Genomic DNA, 20592 nt, shown 5'->3' on the forward strand with positions numbered 1-20592 from the left:
ACCGACTTGTCATTTTTAAATGAGTGACTGGATTTTTTTTTTTTTTGCACTGATTCACAGGGTTTGATCCATTCTGTTGGCATATTAAGATATGAAATTCGATCACATCCACGGAGTTCAGAATCATTCATTTTTATAAGAGACTCAACATCAGAAGGAAAGACTTTATTTCCTTGCTTAACACAACACCTTATGACCTATTGAAGCATTTTTTTTCTTTCTTCATTAAGTATCCGTTTCAAATTGCTGGGAAAATTGTTCTCTTAGCTTGACTGTACAATCCTGTACATTACTGTTCTTCTGAAAATGAGTCACAACTCAGCACAAACGAAACAGATGAATCCAGAGACGATTAAAGCTAATTTCCAGTCATTTTCACCCAGTATGGGGTTTGCTCATTCATAGTCAAGACATACAAAGCACACTTCAATAACAGTGCAAGAGTCATTCGTCATGTAGAAGCCTTGTTGTGGAGAGAGACAAGTGCGTCACGGGATATTGAACTTTGACCTGTAAAAGCACACATGAAATGTGTGATTTGTGAATTGAAACGAAGAAGACATAGGATGTGTTGTGAGCTACATGAAGCGTCAGTATGGAATGCACACTTTACCGGCAGATGTGGGCGTGGTCACGGCACAGCGAGAGGCAATCGGGTTAGCTGGTGAAGGCCTTAAAGTCTGAGTCTGCAACAGCAATAAGACATTTCAAAAACAATATTCCAATAATGTATTTGCGTTCTATTAAAATGTCAAATATGTTTGTTGTTTCAAATGCAACATGCTCAATATGAAACTGGATCAATACGGTTGGTCATAGTGTGACATCGAAGCAAATATTCCCACACAAAACGACAACTCAAATATTCCAACTCCTCTTTTGGCTCAAACCTTTATTTGTGATTGCATTTTGAACAATCTGTTGAATGAAGGACAAGAAAGCAAAAAAAAACTAAAAAATAACTATTAATGTCTTTGCTCCATTCCGTTGCAACAAAATAATAGAGCAAGCAATAAATACAATAAATACTTCTTGCGTATTGAACGCACTTTAGGGGGAAATTCTCATATTTGGAATGAAGCTTATAACACTTGGGTGTCTTTGTCTGGGTTTTTTTTTTTTGTTTTTTTTACCCCAGAGGTTTTGGCACATTTTCAAGGTTAGGTTCATTTTGTGCATGCAATAATAATAATAATTATTATTATTATTGTTGTTGTTATGAATATTATTATTATTAATATCATATTCTTTATTATGAATATTATTATTATTGTGAATATAATAATAATTATTATTATTACTATTATTATTGTTATGAATATTATTATTATTATTATTATTATTAATATCATATTGTTTATTATGAATATTATTATTATTATTAATATAATAATAATAATTATTATTATTATTATGCCATGCAAAGGCACTAATAGGACACCAATGACCTTTCTATCCCAATTGGGGATTACATTCAGTTTAGTTATCGATGTATCAAAAACTGTCTTTCTTTTGCTTAAACTAAGCATGTAGAATGTGATTCAAATGCTACTTGGAGTTGATGACTTAACTGTTTTTAAACCACACATGCATTAACAGACAATGTTCTGTGGTCCAATTTTGGATTATGATGCTAAGCGCAAGGCCGGGCTCGGTATATCACCGCTCTGATATGTTGCCTTTGAAAATGACTTTGAATGACGTAAACACTATGGCAGGCTCTCAACTGACCAAAAAACGCACATCAAAAAAAGGGATTAGCACGTAACGTCACTCACTCGGGAACTGATCTCAAAGAAAAATCCTGTTATCGAGTATCTTGAGTCGCGTTAAATATTTGGCACATATTCATACAAAATCCTTAATGTTTGTCTAAATGTAACACCGCAACTCAGTTCAATTAACACCCCTGCTGAATTAACACACCACGCACACCCACTTCTTTTTCTTCTTCATACAGCCGTGCACGACAGGCTCTTGCGGCACATCACCAGGCCCGGTATCATCTCTAAGCGCGCCCCCTTTTTCAACCGGAGCTACATTGTCACTAGCGGCTGCGTTTGGATGTTTTGCCTCAACAACCCCGCTGTGCTCACCACTACTGTCAATCACAGCTCTAACCCCGCCCCCGGCACCTGATATGAAGTCGGGAGCAGCTGCTCTCTGCTGGGCTTCCATTTCTGACAAGCTGCACGCCAACGCCATCTGCAGATCTTCATCGTCCTCCTCTTGCTCGCTTCCAGTAACCTCCCCGTAATGGTAGAAAGGCGCGGCACTGAACGAGCGATGTGTGCCTGCCGAATACGGGCTGGACCAGGTTCTCCCAGATTCGTGACGTAATCTGTTTTGGATTGAGGCATTCGGAGGTGGTCGGTGAGGTTGTCCCTCTCGTCGACTCAGCTCTAGTGCGAGAGCCATTTCATCCTGCACACCTAGTGGAGTTGGGGGGGTACAAAACAACAAAGCACGGTAAATTTTCGACATACTATCGATGACCGTATTCATCAACAAAACATGAACGATTATCATACCGTTAATAAGCACCGTCTTTAACACGCCATCTTCTTCAATCTCTGTTCTTTCCTGCCCGTTCTCTTTAATCCTAAAATAGAAATAAAGGTTATAAAAATAATAAATAAAATATAATAAAATTAAATAAAATAAAATAAAATAATACAAAACAAAACTAAATTAAATTAAATAATAAATAAAATATAATAAAATTAAATTAAATAAAAAAAAATAATAAATAAAAGAATACAAAACTAAACTAAATTAAATTAAATTAAGCTTTCAGTACTTCTGGTTTATTATTCAAGGCTGAAATAATCACATAGGAAAACTAAAAATAATAGCCAAAACAAGGGCATAAACAAACTTGAAGTTATTGTACTAATAAATAAATTTTATAAAAACTGACAACACAAAAAAAAGATTGCAAAATGGGTGTGGGAGGTGGGGTGTGGGGATCACAGCGATAAAAAAAAAGGAAGGCGCTTACTTCTTGGTGGTTGTGCGTTTGCCATTTATGACACGAGTGGATGTAGACACCGATTTGAAATTGCCACCTCCTCCCATGCTTCCCATGTCATGAAAACCACCCATGGATGAAAAAGATGTAAATTCGGCTGTAGACGAGTAAAAGCAAAAGACGTATTCATTTTTAAAATTTACACATTCGCAATTCAATATGTATCATAGTATTTGTCAAGAGTTTACCTCCAGCTGAAGGGAATGAGAAAAACCGGCTCGGCCCCAGGCGGGAGGATGAACCCCCGAATGATGAGAAGTCATCTAATGGAAAGGAGAGAAACAAATTGACAGGGTTGTGTGGGGGTTTTTTTGGGGGTTTTTTTACAGACAAGTAGGTTGGTTGTTTCTGTGAAAGAACACTATATAACTTCATTTTTAAAATTTAACAGAATTTAATCATTGATAAATGTAAACCGTGTAAAATACACCGTTCCATTTGGTTTAACTTTCTTCAAATCATTGAAGTCGAGCCGCATACATCGACTTCATAAATGTTTTCAAATATCAGCAAAGGTTTCAGGATGTTTTTAAGATTTCCTTTTTTATACTGTACTGATCCAAATCATCCACTTAGAAAAAAGGGAAGTTCCAGATTCATATAAAAAAAAAAAAAATCCAATGCACTTATTTGTAATGAAACACATTTTTGGCCAACCTGGAAGCAATCAGTAATTTTATTACGCATGATTTACCAAAGAAGCTGGCAAAAGGATCCTGGCCACCAAAAAACTCCTTAAAAACCTCATCAGGGCTGCGGAATGTGAAGGTGAATCCTGGAAAATCTGAGGAAAAGTCTGCGTTGGAAAAGCCTGGCAGAAAATAAAAAACATGGGAGTGGAGTGAAAAAATAAACAAGAAAAAAAAAAAAAATCAGATGGTGGAAGGTCTAAAATCTATACCTGAATGTCTCAATCCATCACTTCCATATCTGTCATAGGTATCCCGTTTACTCTCTGGACAAAACAACATCAGTGAACACTTCACTCAATCAAACGTTGCCGGTCACAGATGAGTGCCATGACATGTCAGCATGTGCCAAGACTCACGGTCAGAGAGGACTTCATATGCCTCAGCAAGTTCTTTAAACTTCTTCTCTGCTTCCTCTTTGTTGTCTGGATTTTTGTCAGGATGCCATTTTAGCGCCAATTTCCGGTAGCTGAGTTCACAATATAACCATATTATAATAAAACACATCTCACCATTGCGGGGCGTCACGGCTATACTACGAACCAAATAATGAACATTAATGAGAATTTTGACGCTACTGTAACATTTGGGAGGACAGCATTACTCACGCCTTCTTGATGTCATCTTGGGAGGCGGTTTTGGATACTCCCAAGATGTTGTAGTAATCCACCATGATGCCTCCTGTCACCCCTCTCCACCACTCTACTGGGAAGAAAAAAGGACAGTCTTTTTTTTTTTTTTTTTTCTTTTTTTTTATAATAATATTCCCTTTATTAGTCCCGCAATGGGGAAATTTGAGATTCGAACCCAGGCCTCCTGGGGAGACTGGGTCCTGAACGCGGCGCCTTAGACCACTCGGCCATCCTGGCAGCAAAAGGACAGTCTTATGTCGATAGAATCGGATCAACGTTGATAGGCCGAACATTCAAAGGGGATCGTAGATAAAGAGTGAACAATTTAAAGGGGACGACAACCTCAAAAATATTCTAACAAGAATACGATCTATGCAGGCTCACTAGTTGAACCACCGCGTTCAGATTCTGATCTGCTGAGTTAAGCAGTAAAATCCACCTGTTTTTGTCCAGCTCACGGGGCGGCCATTTTGCCACTTACTGTGAAATAAAAATGACATCAGAGTTGCTTATGGCTCACATAGCGACCAATCATGGCTCAGCTTCAGAAAACGGGTGAGTCGTGATTGGTCGTTACCTAAGCCCTGAGCAACTATGATGTCATTTTCAGTCGACAGAATGTGACAAAATGGCAGCCCCTTGTGATGACTACAAATTGTGGATTTTGCTGATTAACTCATATTCCACAAATGCAACATCAATCATAATGTCATGTTTAGACTAGTGAAGGCACATCGAACATAGTATTGCAACTATTTTTGGGGGGTTGATTTCCCCTTTAATACATAGGTTACATTGTGTGTTTGGAACTACATGCCATTTGTATTAGGATTATGTTCGATAGATTACATTTTTTATCGCAAAACACAAATTCTGTCCTCATTTAGCAATATGATCATGAATAAATGGGCAAATGAGCTTGAGATATTTTAGGTAGAAGGAAAAGAAAGCACCTTTAGGCATTCCTCCGAATGATGCAAAATAAAATGGTGGCATCGGGGCCTCCCACAAAAACAAAACAACAATTAGGTGAATTTTCAAATGCAGTAGGAAAATAGTCAGGGATTCACTTGTTTGTTATTATTATTATTATTATTATTATTATTATTATTATTATTATTATTATTATGTAAGCGAGGTACAAGAACCACTATCATTTTTTTTTAGTCAACGTAATGGATATACACATCCGAATGAAAATACATATGAACGCAAAATCTTGAATACATTGGAAGTTGAGCTATCATTTGACTATTTTAGCCCTCATGCCATCTTACTGCACTGCCACAAGTGTCAGCACTGAGGAAGGGTTTGGGGGGGGTTTCCAATTTGATGCAAAAGCCCTCTAGCAACCGTGAGGCCCCCTGGGAGTAGCATTAAGTATATTTCGAGAGCATTGGCATCCCACTCACACTTCCCTATACATTTTGCCTACTTTAGCTTCGAGTTTTAATGCCCGATGTGTGTTTGGTGGCCCACATGGACGAGAGTGAAAGACAAAATAGTAGTCTGATCGTGTAACCTGACCTACCTTGCGAGTCTGACAGATGATGAAGCGGTTGTTGACGGAGATAGCCGTGTTTCTAGAACAGTCTCTCCTTCCCGGTGTCTCTCTCCGCCCTTCTCTCGCCGCAGCGGAGAGCCGTCGCCTCTGCGATCCACTCCGCGGGTGTCAAAATTTGCGGTTCTCCTGCCCAGTTAGCCTCGTTGTTGTGAATATTACGTCACAATCAGCTGAGAGAAGAAATAGAGCGTCGAGAACATGCCGGAGTTGGGAGACGTCATTAGACACGCCCCTAAACGCTGTGTTCACTTTCCCTTGTAAATCTTAATCTCCAGCTGCCAAAGGAAAGACAATGTCAAGGAACGCAGTGATATTATGTTTATACAAATGTTGGTCGAATAAAAGGTGAAGAAAATAAAAATATGAAATAACTACATTCTAATTGTTTGTTCGGACAAATAAAAAAGTAATCACAATCAGGCCTCTCAACGCAGTTCCTAAAATATCCCACTTTTGAATTGCCCTCAATGCAACATAAGTCTTAATGGCTGCCTGTTGCTGCGTGATAGAATTGACCTCAAGCCTCAAAGAAAACTGACAGAAGGTAAAAGATGTCTTAGTAAATTTAATAAATAAAGAAACTAAATAAATACAACAAAACTCAATTTACATCCCTAAATTGTAGCTAAGTTCAGTGGCATCACTCTTCATGAGGGCATCCTAACCCAGCCAATGGTAACTCATAAAAAGGTGGTTGAATTGCAGAAAATGATAAAACAGCAATAAGACTAAACTATGTGCTTTGCCACCAAGATGATGTCAGTTCCGTATTGTTTCAGGAGGTGGCGCCATTTTTCCACTGAAGAAAACTACACTGGAAGATGGTTCGGTACATGTCCTTGCTATTAAGGCTTCTCGGATGTATCCCAAGGACCTGCCTCCACAGTCCACAGACTAATGTGAGGGGTGTAAAAAACATGTGTAAAGACAGTCTTGGTAAGTCAAAAAAAAAAAAAAAAGAATTAAAGGGAACCAACATATTAACTTAAGCCTGCATCTAAACCAAAAAGATCTTCAACATTCCCTTCTGCCACTCAAAATCACAGATACATCAAAGCAGTTTGGATGTGTTTATGAACACGAATCAATCACCACCACAGGCAGAACATGTCATATTATCACTGATAACTTCTTTAGTTAAGCCTGGGCAATCATACCCCTCAGTACTCTTCGCCATCTTCATTCTCATCCCCAGTGCAGTCAGTACCAACCTCCTCATAATCTTTCTCCAGGACTGCCATATCCTCTCTGGCCTCCGAGAACTCGCCTTCCTCCATTCCTTCGCCAAGATACCAATGCACAAAGGCCCTCTTGGCATACATGAGATCAAATTTGTGATCCAGGCGGGCCCAGGCCTCAGCGAAGGCTGTTGTGTTGCTCAGCATGCACACAGCCCTCTGCACCTTAGCCAGATCTCCTCCAGGAACCACTGTCGGAGGCTGGTAGTTGATGCCCACTTTGAAGCCAGTGGGACACCAGTCCACAAACTGAATGGTGCGTTTGGTCTTGAGTGCAGCGATGGCGGAGTTGACATCTTTAGGTCCTACATCACCAACAAATAACAAAAAACAGCAGGCCATGTATTTACCATGTCGAGGATCACATTTGACCATTTGGTTTTCTGGCTCAAAGCAGGCGTTGGTGATGTCGGCCACAGACAGACGTTCATGGTAGGCCTTCTCAGGAGAAATGAACGGGGCATATGTGGCCAAAGGGAAGTGAATACGAGGGTAGGGCACCAAGTTGGTCTGGAACTCCATCAGGTCAATATTCAGGGTGCTGTCAAAGCGAAGAGAGGCTGTGATAGATGAGACAATCTGACCGATCAATCTATTCAAGTTAGTGTAGGTTGGCCTTTCAATGTCAAGGTTCCGTCGACAAATGTCATAGATGGCTTCATTGTCCACCATGAAGGCGCAGTCAAAGTGCTCAAGGGTGCTATGTGTGGTCAGAATGGAATTGTAGGGCTCTACCACCGCTGTGGACACCTGGGGGGCCGGGTAAACGGCAAATTGAAGTTTGAATTTCTTCCCAAAATCAACCAGCAGTCTCTCCATGAGCAGCGAGGTGAAACCAGAGCCGGTGCCACCACCAAAGGAATGAAAGATAAGGAATCCTTGCAAGCCAGTGCATTGATCAGCCTGAAAAAGACAGCAGTACACTTTAATCAGTCACTTTGACAACAAACTGCATGTCTACATGTAATTGTGTATTTTAAACTCAACATTTCCAACTCTCTCACCAGCTTGCGAGTTCTGTCCAGGACCTGATCTATGATCTCCTTGCCAACAGTGTAGTGACCTCGGGCGTAGTTATTGGCAGCATCCTCATTCCCTGTGATCATCTGTTCCGGGTGGAACAGCTGCCGATAGGTACCTGTACGAACCTCATCTGTGGATGTGGATGTGTTTTAAGATTGAAGCTCCAAGTAGCCCTCATTTCAAGTCAAACTAGCAATAGCTTGGGGAAATCAGAGGTTACTGACCGATGACAGTGGGCTCCAGATCAACAAAGATGGCCCTCGGATAATGCTTCCCAGTTCCAATCTCACTGAAGAAAGTGTTGAACGAGTCATCTCTTCCAATAGTCTTGTCGGGCGGTATTCGTCCATCTGGCTGGATACCATGTTCAAGGCAGTAAAGCTCCCAGCATGCATTGCCCATATGAACTCCAGCTTGGCCGATGTGCATAGAGATACATTCACGCTGGATGGAAGAGAGGGTGTAAATAGAACATGTTGAATTTGTCACATAATATGCATTCGAGTGTGCTTTAAATTTAGACATTTAATTCTACAAGTATTTGGTTATCCTGTAACTGAGTGCAATATAGTTGCAGATGTGGGCCTCATTTTTTGTAAAATTCATTACATGGACCCCAATAATATATATATATATATATATATATATATACACACATATATTATAAAATAATCTGCACAATGATACTTTTAAGCCTCTTCCTGCTTAAATCGACCCCAACTGTACTATCAAAAAAATAAAAATAAACAGGTTTTCTGTTAAAGAGGCTCCAACCAACAGAACAGCTTTGGTTAAGTGCAGCTATTTTTGTCATTTGTCTCAGCTTGCTGCATTATTTTACACACAAACATAATGTTACACAGCTACAATAGGTAGTTAAACACAGGTGCAATTTCATATTTCTACATTTATACCGCATTGCATCTTTGTTTAAATGAGTGCTTAAAAACGTTGAAAATCAATGTCTACGTCAATTTTATCGATATTTTTTTTTTTTGCATGTTTGTTCACTGGGTGCTTGCCCCACCTCGTCCATAAAATATAGGTACGCCTCTGCTAGGGACACTTTCTCTGAACGTTCGCACACATTTTTAATAATCAAACGAAGACTGCCACCTGATGGATTAACGACGCACAAGCAAAAGGCCTTGTTAGCATGTCACCGGCGTTATCTTAGTTTGCTAAGCTCTAGGGAACTGGGGAGTGCCACACACGCACATAAACACGCACGCGAAGCTTGCAGATGACGTCATCGAGGAATGCGGTCGCTCACCATTTCGTCAGTTTGCCCTTTCGAAGGAAATGCGGGACTGTACAGGATTCAGAAAACGAAAGAGTGCCGAGGATGGAGTCGGAACCATCCGCAGGAAATTTCAGGCAGCATCTGCAATGCTGAGGGGGGGGGACAACTGTAGGAAAAACAGATGCCACGCAAGGTTGATATTTTTTGCTTGGGTTTATTTATTTATTTTTTTTAAGCATGATTTCCCACTTAATGCGACTGCTATGCAAATTATAGCTGCAGTATTTAGCTTGCAATTTAACATTTCCCCAACGCTTGTGATTAGTATTTGTGACTCAAAGTCCAGAAATAGGTCTAATAAGTCTAACACTTGCAGTCAAGTTGTTTGTTAGCCAATGTTTAATTGGTGGGGTTGTTTTCCCAAACCAGGCAGGCATTCTCGCAGGAGCAAGTAGTCCCACTTGCCTACAGCAGGTGGCACAATTTGAAAGCAAAGGCACCATGAAAATCCTGACAAGTTAGTGTAATAAGTGAATTTTAAATTGATGTACAATATTGTAGTAATCAGCTAAGAAATTTGGTCACCAAATTCGTTTAGAGTCACATGAGGAACTCTAATCAATACATTACACATGCCTGTCATTTGGCGACATGGACGTCAGGGTTTCATTTTGTTTTTTGGACACAAGTCATAATTAAAAGTCTGGCTAAGGCCCAAGCTAAAGGGAGTGGTTTGCAATAAATTGTCATCAAAAGATGAAAATAAATCCAACACAGTGGTTTGCAACTCTTTATTGACTGAGCAATAACAGCCAAAAGGATGATAATCAGGAAGATGTCATGACCGACTTTAGGAACGTTTAACTGGGCGATATGACTCAGTACTCCTCTCCCTCTTCATCGTCGTCACCAACGCTGTCGGTACCAACTTCTTCATAATCCTTCTCCAGGGCTGCCATATCCTCCCGGGCCTCTGAGAACTCTCCTTCCTCCATTCCTTCTCCTACATACCAATGCACAAAGGCCCTCTTGGCATACATGAGATCAAATTTGTGATCCAGGCGAGCCCAGGCCTCAGCAATGGCTGTGGTGTTGCTTAGCATGCACACAGCCCTCTGCACCTTAGCCAGATCTCCTCCAGGAACCACTGTTGGAGGCTGGTAGTTGATGCCCACTTTGAAGCCAGTGGGACACCAGTCCACAAACTGAATGGTGCGTTTGGTCTTGATGGCAGCAATGGCGGAGTTGACATCTTTGGGTACCACATCACCACGATACAACAGACAGCAGGCCATGTATTTACCGTGACGAGGATCACATTTGACCATCTGGTTGGCCGGCTCAAAGCAGGCGTTGGTGATGTCGGCAACCGAGAGTTGTTCATGGTAGGCCTTCTCCGCAGAGATGACAGGGGCATATGTGGCCAGAGGGAAGTGGATACGAGGGTAGGGCACCAAGTTGGTCTGGAACTCAGTCAGGTCAACATTCAGGGCGCCGTCAAAGCGAAGAGAGGCTGTGATAGATGACACAATCTGACCGATCAATCTATTCAAGTTAGTGTAGGTTGGCCTTTCAATGTCGAGGTTCCTGCGGCAGATGTCATAGATGGCTTCATTGTCCACCATGAAGGCGCAGTCGGAGTGCTCAAGGGTGGTGTGTGTGGTCAGAATGGAATTGTAGGGCTCTACCACTGCAGTGGAGACCTGAGGGGCCGGGTAAACGGCAAACTCAAGTTTGGACTTCTTCCCATAATCAACTGAAAGTCTCTCCATGAGGAGGGAGGTGAAACCAGATCCAGTGCCACCCCCAAAGGAATGAAAGATGAGGAATCCTTGCAAGCCAGTGCATTGATCAGCCTGAAATATGAATTATTTTTTAAATTACATTACACCCACAAATTAATTTTTTTTTCTCATTTCAATAAATAAAATGACTCATGGACATACTAGCTTGCGAGTTCTATCCAGAACCAGATCAATGATCTCCTTGCCAATGGTGTAGTGGCCACGGGCATAGTTGTTGGCGGCATCCTCCTTCCCGGTGATTAATTGTTCAGGGTGGAACAGCTGACGATAGGTACCTGTACGAACCTCATCTGCAAAAAACAAAGTTGACATTTTGAGATATTCAACTTATTGATCGAAGAGCATAAAAACAATTGACAATGATGGAGTCAGTGGTGACTCACCAATGACAGTGGGCTCCAGATCAACAAAAATTGCCCTCGGCACATGTTTCCCAGCTCCTGTCTCACTGAAGAAGGTATTGAACGAGTCATCGCCTCCTCCAATAGTCTTGTCAGAGGGCATCTGGCCATCTGGCTGGATGCCATGTTCCAGGCAGTAAAGCTCCCAGCAGGCATTGCCCATTTGGGCTCCGGCTTGGCCGACATGCATAGAGATACATTCACGCTGGATGGGAGAGAAGATACAAAACAGTTAAGCAAGTCTTCATGTGGATAAATACGCAGCTGTACAAATATGATTTTTTTTAAAACTGCTGGAGAGCACCAACACAAGTTCTGCAAAAAATGGGGGTGGGGTGCTTGTGGAAAAACGGTCAAGCATCAATGTGGGACGTTTTACCCACGTCACTGCCTCCCACCCCTTTTTGTGGCCTCTCCCTTCCCCCACTCTTTCCAGCTGTATAGTGCTGTGTAATGCTGGGGATGTGCCCCTCCCCTCCCTCTGTCCGTTCCACAAGAAAAAACCGCCCAAAGGCTGAAAAATGGCGGCCAAAATGGAAAGAAAAAGCCTCATGACTACAGACCACGCCTTTCCCCCCTTTTATCGACGATAACCTCTCTGTATATTTTACGTGATTTCCACTAAATTTCTAATGATTTTTAACACGGTTATCACGTGGGGAAAAACGTCAAATAATTGAGAAATTAACTTAGTTAGTTTGACCAGGTTTACAACACAATTAGGAGTTTTAAGAAAGTTATTTGAACATCATGAATTTATCATTTCTGAACGTTTATACACATTTTATGAAAGTTCTCATACATTTACAAGAACGTTAGCCGCATAGAGGAACGCTATTTTTTTGGCCCGTTAATCTCACGGACTGAAACCTCGCGAGGGTGACGCAGAACCGTATTAGCTCAGGTCGCTCATCTCGATGGCGACAAAAGGGTGGAAGGGAGGCAATCGAGCTCAAATGAGACCTCGGAAAGCCACGCGGTTACTCACCATTTTGTCTGCTTGTCCTTCGAACGACGTAGAGGAGTCAGAGACAAGGCAAAGTAAGGAGGATGGAGGGGGTCGGCGTTTATATAGGGAGGGGAAGTGGGGGCGGGCCGTCCGCAGGAAACTTCAACCAGCAGCTCCAATGCTCATTGGTGGAAGAGGGGCAAATGGTTAAAAAAAAAAAAAGAAAGAAAGAAAGAACAGGATGTCACTAAGTTCCACGTTATCCACTGGAACTTTAGTTTTCATTTTAGGGCAGATTTTTGACCAAAATAATTTTACGTGATTGTATGACTCATTATTTTTTACAAGCACAGAAATACAAATACGTATATTTTGGGGCTTTATTTTTTATTTATTTATTTGTTTATTTTGCTTGTTCCAGTTTACAGCTTTTTTGTGTTTTTTTTATTGAATACTTTTTAATTAAATTTTTATTTTTTGAAACATTTGTATCTGTTTTGGGATTTTTTAAATGTTTTGTAGGGGATTTTCCCCCCTGTCTTTTTAGACTCCCCCCCTGTTTTTCCTGAACAATTCATTACCCTGCAAAAATATTAAGAAAAACGACACACCATATGACTACCATGAATTCTAATAATAATTCTAATAAATAAGTTCTTTGTCAGATGTAATACATACAGTGATAATGCAAGAAAATCGGTCACGCTTCAGGATAGTTAGTTTGTTACTGATAGTTATGTTAAAGAATTCTTAGCTTGAAGCATGGAAGACTTGCTTCAAGAACTACTCCTTCAATATATGCTGCCATCAGAAAAATGCACTTTGACCCAGATATAAATAGTGAACACACAAACACACACAGTGAACCGACACAGTGGGGCAGTTCACAGCTGCTTGAGGGCATTTGGTTGTAAGAGGAGAGGGAAGCATTGTTTTTTTTTTTTAACTTTATTTGAGTCCTTTCAATGGCTGATGGCGCTCATATAACGCCCGTTGCTTATTATTCATCCCTCATGTGAATCTTTTACTGGTTTAGTATCAACTTGGTGGGTGAGTACAGTAAGCAATATCATTTTCTGTGAAAAAAAACCCGTCACCAACGTTTACATTTTAAGCTTAAAAAAAATCTGGTTCATTGCAATCACATTGAAAAACGTCTTGTTCAGTTTTTCACTCATTCAAAGTTGTTCAACTATTTCCTTAACACAGCGTGTGTACTGATAGAGGATAACATTTGTGGAATTCCGTTGTTACAGTTGGGTTGCGTCTGAGTATGAACTACACACAAACAACAGACAGTAAATCAGTCGGTCATCCTCTCACTCCGACACTCACAGGCACAGCTCAATGGTATATAGAAACTGACATTGGAGCTCTTTCATAATTTACATTCCTCATGTGAGGGAATAAGTGTGGGGGTGGTGCGCAAGATACGGCACAAAGAAAGGATCTCTGTGGAAGTTCCAAACAAGAAATCTTGACTAATACACGGTCACACGGTAAGCATGACTTTTCAAGGCTAAATGACGAATAACAAAACAAAAACATTAAAATTGTGTGTCTTCTTCTGTCTTTGAGTCAATATTCCTCTCCTTCATCCTCCTCCCCTATGTTGTCGGTACCAACTTCTTCATAATCTTTCTCCAAGGCTGCCATATCCTCTCTGGCCTCAGAGAACTCTCCTTCCTCCATTCCTTCTCCTACATACCAATGCACAAAGGCCCTCTTGGCATACATGAGATCAAATTTGTGATCCAGGCGGGCCCAGGCCTCAGCGATGGCTGTGGTGTTGCTTAGCATGCACACAGCCCTCTGCACCTTAGCCAGATCTCCTCCAGGAACCACTGTTGGAGGCTGGTAGTTGATGCCCACTTTGAAGCCAGTGGGACACCAGTCCACAAACTGAATGGTGCGTTTGGTCTTGATGGCAGCAATGGCGGAGTTGACATCTTTGGGTACCACATCACCACGATACAACAGACAGCAGGCCATGTATTTACCGTGACGAGGATCACATTTGACCATCTGGTTGGCCGGCTCAAAGCAGGCGTTGGTGATGTCGGCAACCGAGAGTTGTTCATGGTAGGCCTTCTCCGCAGAGATGACAGGGGCATATGTGGCCAGAGGGAAGTGGATACGAGGGTAGGGCACCAAGTTGGTCTGGAACTCAGTCAGGTCAACATTCAGGGCGCCGTCAAAGCGAAGAGAGGCTGTGATAGATGACACAATCTGACCGATCAATCTATTCAAGTTAGTGTAGGTTGGCCTTTCAATGTCGAGGTTCCTGCGGCAGATGTCATAGATGGCTTCATTGTCCACCATGAAGGCGCAGTCGGAGTGCTCAAGGGTGGTGTGTGTGGTCAGAATGGAATTGTAGGGCTCTACCACTGCAGTGGAGACCTGAGGGGCCGGGTAAACGGCAAACTCAAGTTTGGACTTCTTCCCATAATCAACTGAAAGTCTCTCCATGAGGAGGGAGGTGAAACCAGATCCAGTGCCACCCCCAAAGGAATGAAAGATGAGGAATCCTTGCAAGCCAGTGCATTGATCAGCCTGAAATATGAATTATTTTTTAAATTACATTACACCCACAAATTAATTTTTTTTTCTCATTTCAATAAATAAAATGACTCATGGACATACTAGCTTGCGAGTTCTATCCAGAACCAGATCAATGATCTCCTTGCCAATGGTGTAGTGGCCACGGGCATAGTTGTTGGCGGCATCCTCCTTCCCGGTGATTAATTGTTCAGGGTGGAACAGCTGACGATAGGTACCTGTACGAACCTCATCTGCAAAAAACAAAGTTGACATTTTGAGATATTCAACTTATTGATCGAAGAGCATAAAAACAATTGACAATGATGGAGTCAGTGGTGACTCACCAATGACAGTGGGCTCCAGATCAACAAAAATTGCCCTCGGCACATGTTTCCCAGCTCCTGTCTCACTGAAGAAGGTATTGAACGAGTCATCGCCTCCTCCAATAGTCTTGTCAGAGGGCATCTGGCCATCTGGCTGGATGCCATGTTCCAGGCAGTAAAGCTCCCAGCAGGCATTGCCCATTTGGGCTCCGGCTTGGCCGACATGCATAGAGATACATTCACGCTGGATGGGAGAGAAGATACAAAACAGTTAAGCAAGTCTTCATGTGGATAAATACGCAGCTGTACAAATATGATTTTTTTTAAAACTGCTGGAGAGCACCAACACAAGTTCTGCAAAAAATGGGGGTGGGGTGCTTGTGGAAAAACGGTCAAGCATCAATGTGGGACGTTTTACCCACGTCACTGCCTCCCACCCCTTTTTGTGGCCTCTCCCTTCCCCCACTCTTTCCAGCTGTATAGTGCTGTGTAATGCTGGGGATGTGCCCCTCCCCTCCCTCTGTCCGTTCCACAAGAAAAAACCGCCCAAAGGCTGAAAAATGGCGGCCAAAATGGAAAGAAAAAGCCTCATGACTACAGACCACGCCTTTCCCCCCTTTTATCGACGATAACCTCTCTGTATATTTTACGTGATTTCCACTAAATTTCTAATGATTTTTAACACGGTTATCACGTGGGGAAAAACGTCAAATAATTGAGAAATTAACTTAGTTAGTTTGACCAGGTTTACAACACAATTAGGAGTTTTAAGAAAGTTATTTGAACATCATGAATTTATCATTTCTGAACGTTTATACACATTTTATGAAAGTTCTCATACATTTACAAGAACGTTAGCCGCATAGAGGAACGCTATTTTTTTGGCCCGTTAATCTCACGGACTGAAACCTCGCGAGGGTGACGCAGAACCGTATTAGCTCAGGTCGCTCATCTCGATGGCGACAAAAGGGTGGAAGGGAGGCAATCGAGCTCAAATGAGACCTCGGAAAGCCACGCGGTTACTCACCATTTTGTCTGCTTGTCCTTCGAACGACGTAGAGGAGTCAGAGACAAGGCAAAGTAAGGAGGATGGAGGGGGTCGGCGTTTATATAGGGAGGGGAAGTGGGGGCGGGCCGTCCGCAGGAAACTTCAACCAGCAGCTCCAATGCTCATTGGTGGAAGAGGGGCAAATGGTTAAAAAAAAAAAAAGAAAGAAAGAAAGAACAGGATGTCACTAAGTTCCACGTTATCCACTGGAACTTTAGTTTTCATTTTAGGGCAGATTTTTGACCAAAATAATTTTACGTGATTGTATGACTCATTATTTTTTACAAGCACAGAAATACAAATACGTATATTTTGGGGCTTTATTTTTTATTTATTTATTTGTTTATTTTGCTTGTTCCAGTTTACAGCTTTTTTGTGTTTTTTTTATTGAATACTTTTTAATTAAATTTTTATTTTTTGAAACATTTGTATCTGTTTTGGGATTTTTTAAATGTTTTGTAGGGGATTTTCCCCCCTGTCTTTTTAGACTCCCCCCCTGTTTTTCCTGAATAATTCATTACCCTGCAAAAATATTAAGAAAAACGACACACCATATGACTACCATGAATTCTAATAATAATTCTAATAAATAAGTTCTTTGTCAGATGTAATACATACAGTGATAATGCAAGAAAATCGGTCACGCTTCAGGATAGTTAGTTTGTTACTGATAGTTATGTTAAAGAATTCTTAGCTTGAAGCATGGAAGACTTGCTTCAAGAACTACTCCTTCAATATATGCTGCCATCAGAAAAATGCACTTTGACCCAGATATAAATAGTGAACACACAAACACACACAGTGAACCGACACAGTGGGGCAGTTCACAGCTGCTTGAGGGCATTTGGTTGTAAGAGGAGAGGGAAGCATTGTTTTTTTTTTTTAACTTTATTTGAGTCCTTTCAATGGCTGATGGCGCTCATATAACGCCCGTTGCTTATTATTCATCCCTCATGTGAATCTTTTACTGGTTTAGTATCAACTTGGTGGGTGAGTACAGTAAGCAATATCATTTTCTGTGAAAAAAAACCCGTCACCAACGTTTACATTTTAAGCTTAAAAAAAATCTGGTTCATTGCAATCACATTGAAAAACGTCTTGTTCAGTTTTTCACTCATTCAAAGTTGTTCAACTATTTCCTTAACACAGCGTGTGTACTGATAGAGGATAACATTTGTGGAATTCCGTTGTTACAGTTGGGTTGCGTCTGAGTATGAACTACACACAAACAACAGACAGTAAATCAGTCGGTCATCCTCTCACTCCGACACTCACAGGCACAGCTCAATGGTATATAGAAACTGACATTGGAGCTCTTTCATAATTTACATTCCTCATGTGAGGGAATAAGTGTGGGGGTGGTGCGCAAGATACGGCACAAAGAAAGGATCTCTGTGGAAGTTCCAAACAAGAAATCTTGACTAATACACGGTCACACGGTAAGCATGACTTTTCAAGGCTAAATGACGAATAACAAAACAAAAACATTAAAATTGTGTGTCTTCTTCTGTCTTTGAGTCAATATTCCTCTCCTTCATCCTCCTCCCCTATGTTGTCGGTACCAACTTCTTCATAATCTTTCTCCAAGGCTGCCATATCCTCTCTGGCCTCAGAGAACTCTCCTTCCTCCATTCCTTCTCCTACATACCAATGCACAAAGGCCCTCTTGGCATACATGAGATCAAATTTGTGATCCAGGCGGGCCCAGGCCTCAGCGATGGCTGTGGTGTTGCTTAGCATGCACACAGCCCTCTGCACCTTAGCCAGATCTCCTCCAGGAACCACTGTTGGAGGCTGGTAGTTGATGCCCACTTTGAAGCCAGTGGGACACCAGTCCACAAACTGAATGGTGCGTTTGGTCTTGATGGCAGCAATGGCGGAGTTGACATCTTTGGGTACCACATCACCACGATACAACAGACAGCAGGCCATGTATTTACCGTGACGAGGATCACATTTGACCATCTGGTTGGCCGGCTCAAAGCAGGCGTTGGTGATGTCGGCAACCGAGAGTTGTTCATGGTAGGCCTTCTCCGCAGAGATGACAGGGGCATATGTGGCCAGAGGGAAGTGGATACGAGGGTAGGGCACCAAGTTGGTCTGGAACTCAGTCAGGTCAACATTCAGGGCGCCGTCAAAGCGAAGAGAGGCTGTGATAGATGAGACAATCTGACCGATCAATCTATTCAAGTTAGTGTAGGTTGGCCTTTCAATGTCGAGGTTCCTGCGGCAGATGTCATAGATGGCTTCGTTGTCCACCATGAAGGCGCAGTCGGAGTGCTCCAGGGTGGTGTGAGTGGTCAGAATGGAATTGTAGGGCTCGACCACTGCTGTGGACACCTGAGGGGCCGGGTAGATTGCAAATTCAAGCTTGGACTTTTTTCCGTAATCAACTGACAGCCTCTCCATGAGGAGGGAGGTGAAACCAGAGCCGGTGCCGCCACCAAAGGAGTGGAAGATGAGGAACCCTTGCAAGCCAGTGCATTGATCAGCCTGAAAATGTAACATCACACCAGAAGATGAACAATCCATCCAGATTAATTAACCTGGCACGTATATTTTTGGAACCAAACAAAATCTTAGCAAGCATGGAAATAGCATGCTAGCTACACAGAGAAAGGTCCAAGCAAGGATTTAAACACAGAACTTCTGACTGTGAGATATATTTTCTAATCTTATGTTTGAAGAATTCATTTGATAATTTTTCGTTGAATTAAATTGTGTAAGAGACTCTCACCAATTTGCGAGTCCTGTCCAGAACAAGATCGATGATTTCCTTGCCAATGGTGTAATGACCTCGGGCATAGTTGTTAGCCGCATCTTCCTTCCCTGTGATTAACTGTTCTGGATGGAACAGATGACGGTAGGCACCTGTACGCACCTCATCTGGACACAAAAACAAAACTAAATTGTTTTCACAATGACTTCCATGTGTTCTCTTCAAAACAATATCCAGTTCATCTCTGACCAATGACAGTAGGCTCCAGATCGACAAAGATGGCTCTCGGGACATGTTTTCCAGCTCCCGTCTCGCTGAAAAAAGTGTTGAAGGAGTCATCACCGCCACCGATTGTTTTATCAGACGGCATCTGACCGTCTGGCTGAATTCCATGTTCCAGACAGTACAGCTCCCAACACGCATTACCAATCTGAGCCCCAGCTTGGCCCACATGGATGGAGATGCATTCACGCTGTGAAAGGAGAATAACACATCATTTATATTGTGGTTTTTTTGGATTCAAGTGCTAAGCACGATAGTGTTTCTCATCTTACCATCGTTGATCTCTTTTTTCCAACGTTCAGGTGTTAGTAAGAAGATGTAAGTCTCGCGCCGCAAGTGTTGCCTCGACTTTATATACCTACGCTTTGAGGTGAGCCGTGATTTGATATGAGTTGTAATCAGAGAACCTGCTGAGGGGACAATGATATGTTCATCCGCTCAATAGACAACACAATGCAGAAGGATGTCACCACCCAAGGCTTTGTGTGGCTTATTGAGTACGTGTATGAGAATCGGAGTGTGTTATTGCATCTATTATTTTGGGAGCGAGAGGACGATAATCTAACAGTTTCACATAGCTCGTTTCAGAAGTTGTAGTAGTCGTTGGATTTCTGCAGTTGTATAACCTGAGATAAGAAGATGAAGTCACACAGCGCAACATAAATGGGTGTGTTATTAATTTACAGAATGCTCACATGGAACATAAATTGAAACCAAGTTAGAAGTGAGTGAATTCCAGGTTTAGCATTTGCATAATCTATTACTCACGGGGCAATTGTGAAATAAATCACTCAAGAATGACATTTGTCTTGTGTTTTGTGTTTGTTATGCATTGTTTAACATGCAAAACACTTTCCCACACGGTTCCATCCATCCAGTACAAGGTGGTTTATTCACGATTCACCTCATATGGAGAGTACTGAATGGCGCACAGAGTAACTAAGGATTAGTTGTGTAAACACAAATGTCAGCAGAAATGTAGTCCATTAACAATGTTCACGAGGTGGTCTAAACTCATTGTTACTAAAGTGTACATTACTGTTAGAATTTCGTGAAGTTTTCATTTGATAGGTTTTGCATGATTTAAAAAAAAACATCCTGTTT

General features: G+C 41.7%; 5 protein-coding genes across 6 annotated transcripts; all 5 read right to left on the bottom strand.

Moving 5' to 3' along the window:
• Positions 1-150: 150 nt before the first annotated feature.
• dnajb2 (DnaJ heat shock protein family (Hsp40) member B2) lies at positions 151-6131 on the bottom strand. 2 transcript variants are annotated; one of them, XM_088314547.1, is made up of 11 exons: positions 5884-6131; positions 4329-4422; positions 4080-4189; positions 3933-3986; positions 3726-3842; positions 3220-3294; positions 3002-3128; positions 2532-2602; positions 2136-2432; positions 614-686; positions 151-510 (listed from the first exon to the last, which is right to left on the bottom strand). In XM_088314547.1, the coding sequence occupies exons 2-10, from the start codon at positions 4391-4393 to the stop codon at positions 658-660; spliced, it is 945 nt and encodes a 314-aa protein (XP_088170673.1). In that variant the 5' UTR covers positions 4394-4422; positions 5884-6131; the 3' UTR covers positions 151-510; positions 614-657. The 2 variants fall into 2 exon arrangements, with proteins under 2 accessions (XP_088170673.1, XP_088170672.1); XM_088314546.1 differs by having other exon boundaries at positions 4329-4425.
• A 451-nt stretch (positions 6132-6582) lies between these two features.
• Positions 6583-9565, bottom strand: LOC148323587 (tubulin alpha chain-like). The gene is made up of 4 exons (XM_088314544.1): positions 9451-9565; positions 8402-8621; positions 8159-8307; positions 6583-8057 (listed from the first exon to the last, which is right to left on the bottom strand). The coding sequence occupies exons 1-4, from the start codon at positions 9451-9453 to the stop codon at positions 7077-7079; spliced, it is 1353 nt and encodes a 450-aa protein (XP_088170670.1). The 5' UTR covers positions 9454-9565; the 3' UTR covers positions 6583-7076.
• A 632-nt stretch (positions 9566-10197) lies between these two features.
• Positions 10198-12746, bottom strand: LOC148323588 (tubulin alpha chain). Its single transcript, XM_088314620.1, has 4 exons — positions 12615-12746; positions 11609-11831; positions 11367-11515; positions 10198-11276 (listed from the first exon to the last, which is right to left on the bottom strand). The coding sequence occupies exons 1-4, from the start codon at positions 12615-12617 to the stop codon at positions 10299-10301; spliced, it is 1353 nt and encodes a 450-aa protein (XP_088170746.1). The 5' UTR covers positions 12618-12746; the 3' UTR covers positions 10198-10298.
• Positions 12747-14138: 1392 nt separating this feature from the next.
• On the bottom strand, positions 14139-16598 carry LOC148323589 (tubulin alpha chain-like). Its single transcript, XM_088315591.1, has 4 exons — positions 16467-16598; positions 15461-15683; positions 15219-15367; positions 14139-15128 (listed from the first exon to the last, which is right to left on the bottom strand). Exons 1-4 carry the CDS (start codon positions 16467-16469, stop codon positions 14154-14156), a joined length of 1350 nt encoding a protein of 449 aa, XP_088171717.1. The 5' UTR covers positions 16470-16598; the 3' UTR covers positions 14139-14153.
• A 1392-nt stretch (positions 16599-17990) lies between these two features.
• Positions 17991-19922, bottom strand: LOC148323590 (tubulin alpha chain-like). The gene is made up of 4 exons (XM_088314494.1): positions 19896-19922; positions 19456-19678; positions 19225-19373; positions 17991-18980 (listed from the first exon to the last, which is right to left on the bottom strand). The coding sequence occupies exons 1-4, from the start codon at positions 19920-19922 to the stop codon at positions 18006-18008; spliced, it is 1374 nt and encodes a 457-aa protein (XP_088170620.1). The 3' UTR covers positions 17991-18005.
• Between the last annotated feature and the right edge of the window lie 670 nt (positions 19923-20592).

Source organism: Idiotropiscis lumnitzeri, chromosome 14, assembly GCF_059441095.1.
Source record: "Idiotropiscis lumnitzeri isolate Australia: NSW breed Sydney's pygmy pipehorse chromosome 14, RoL_Ilum_1.0, whole genome shotgun sequence".
In the NCBI taxonomy this organism is placed as follows: domain Eukaryota; kingdom Metazoa; phylum Chordata; class Actinopteri; order Syngnathiformes; family Syngnathidae; genus Idiotropiscis; species Idiotropiscis lumnitzeri.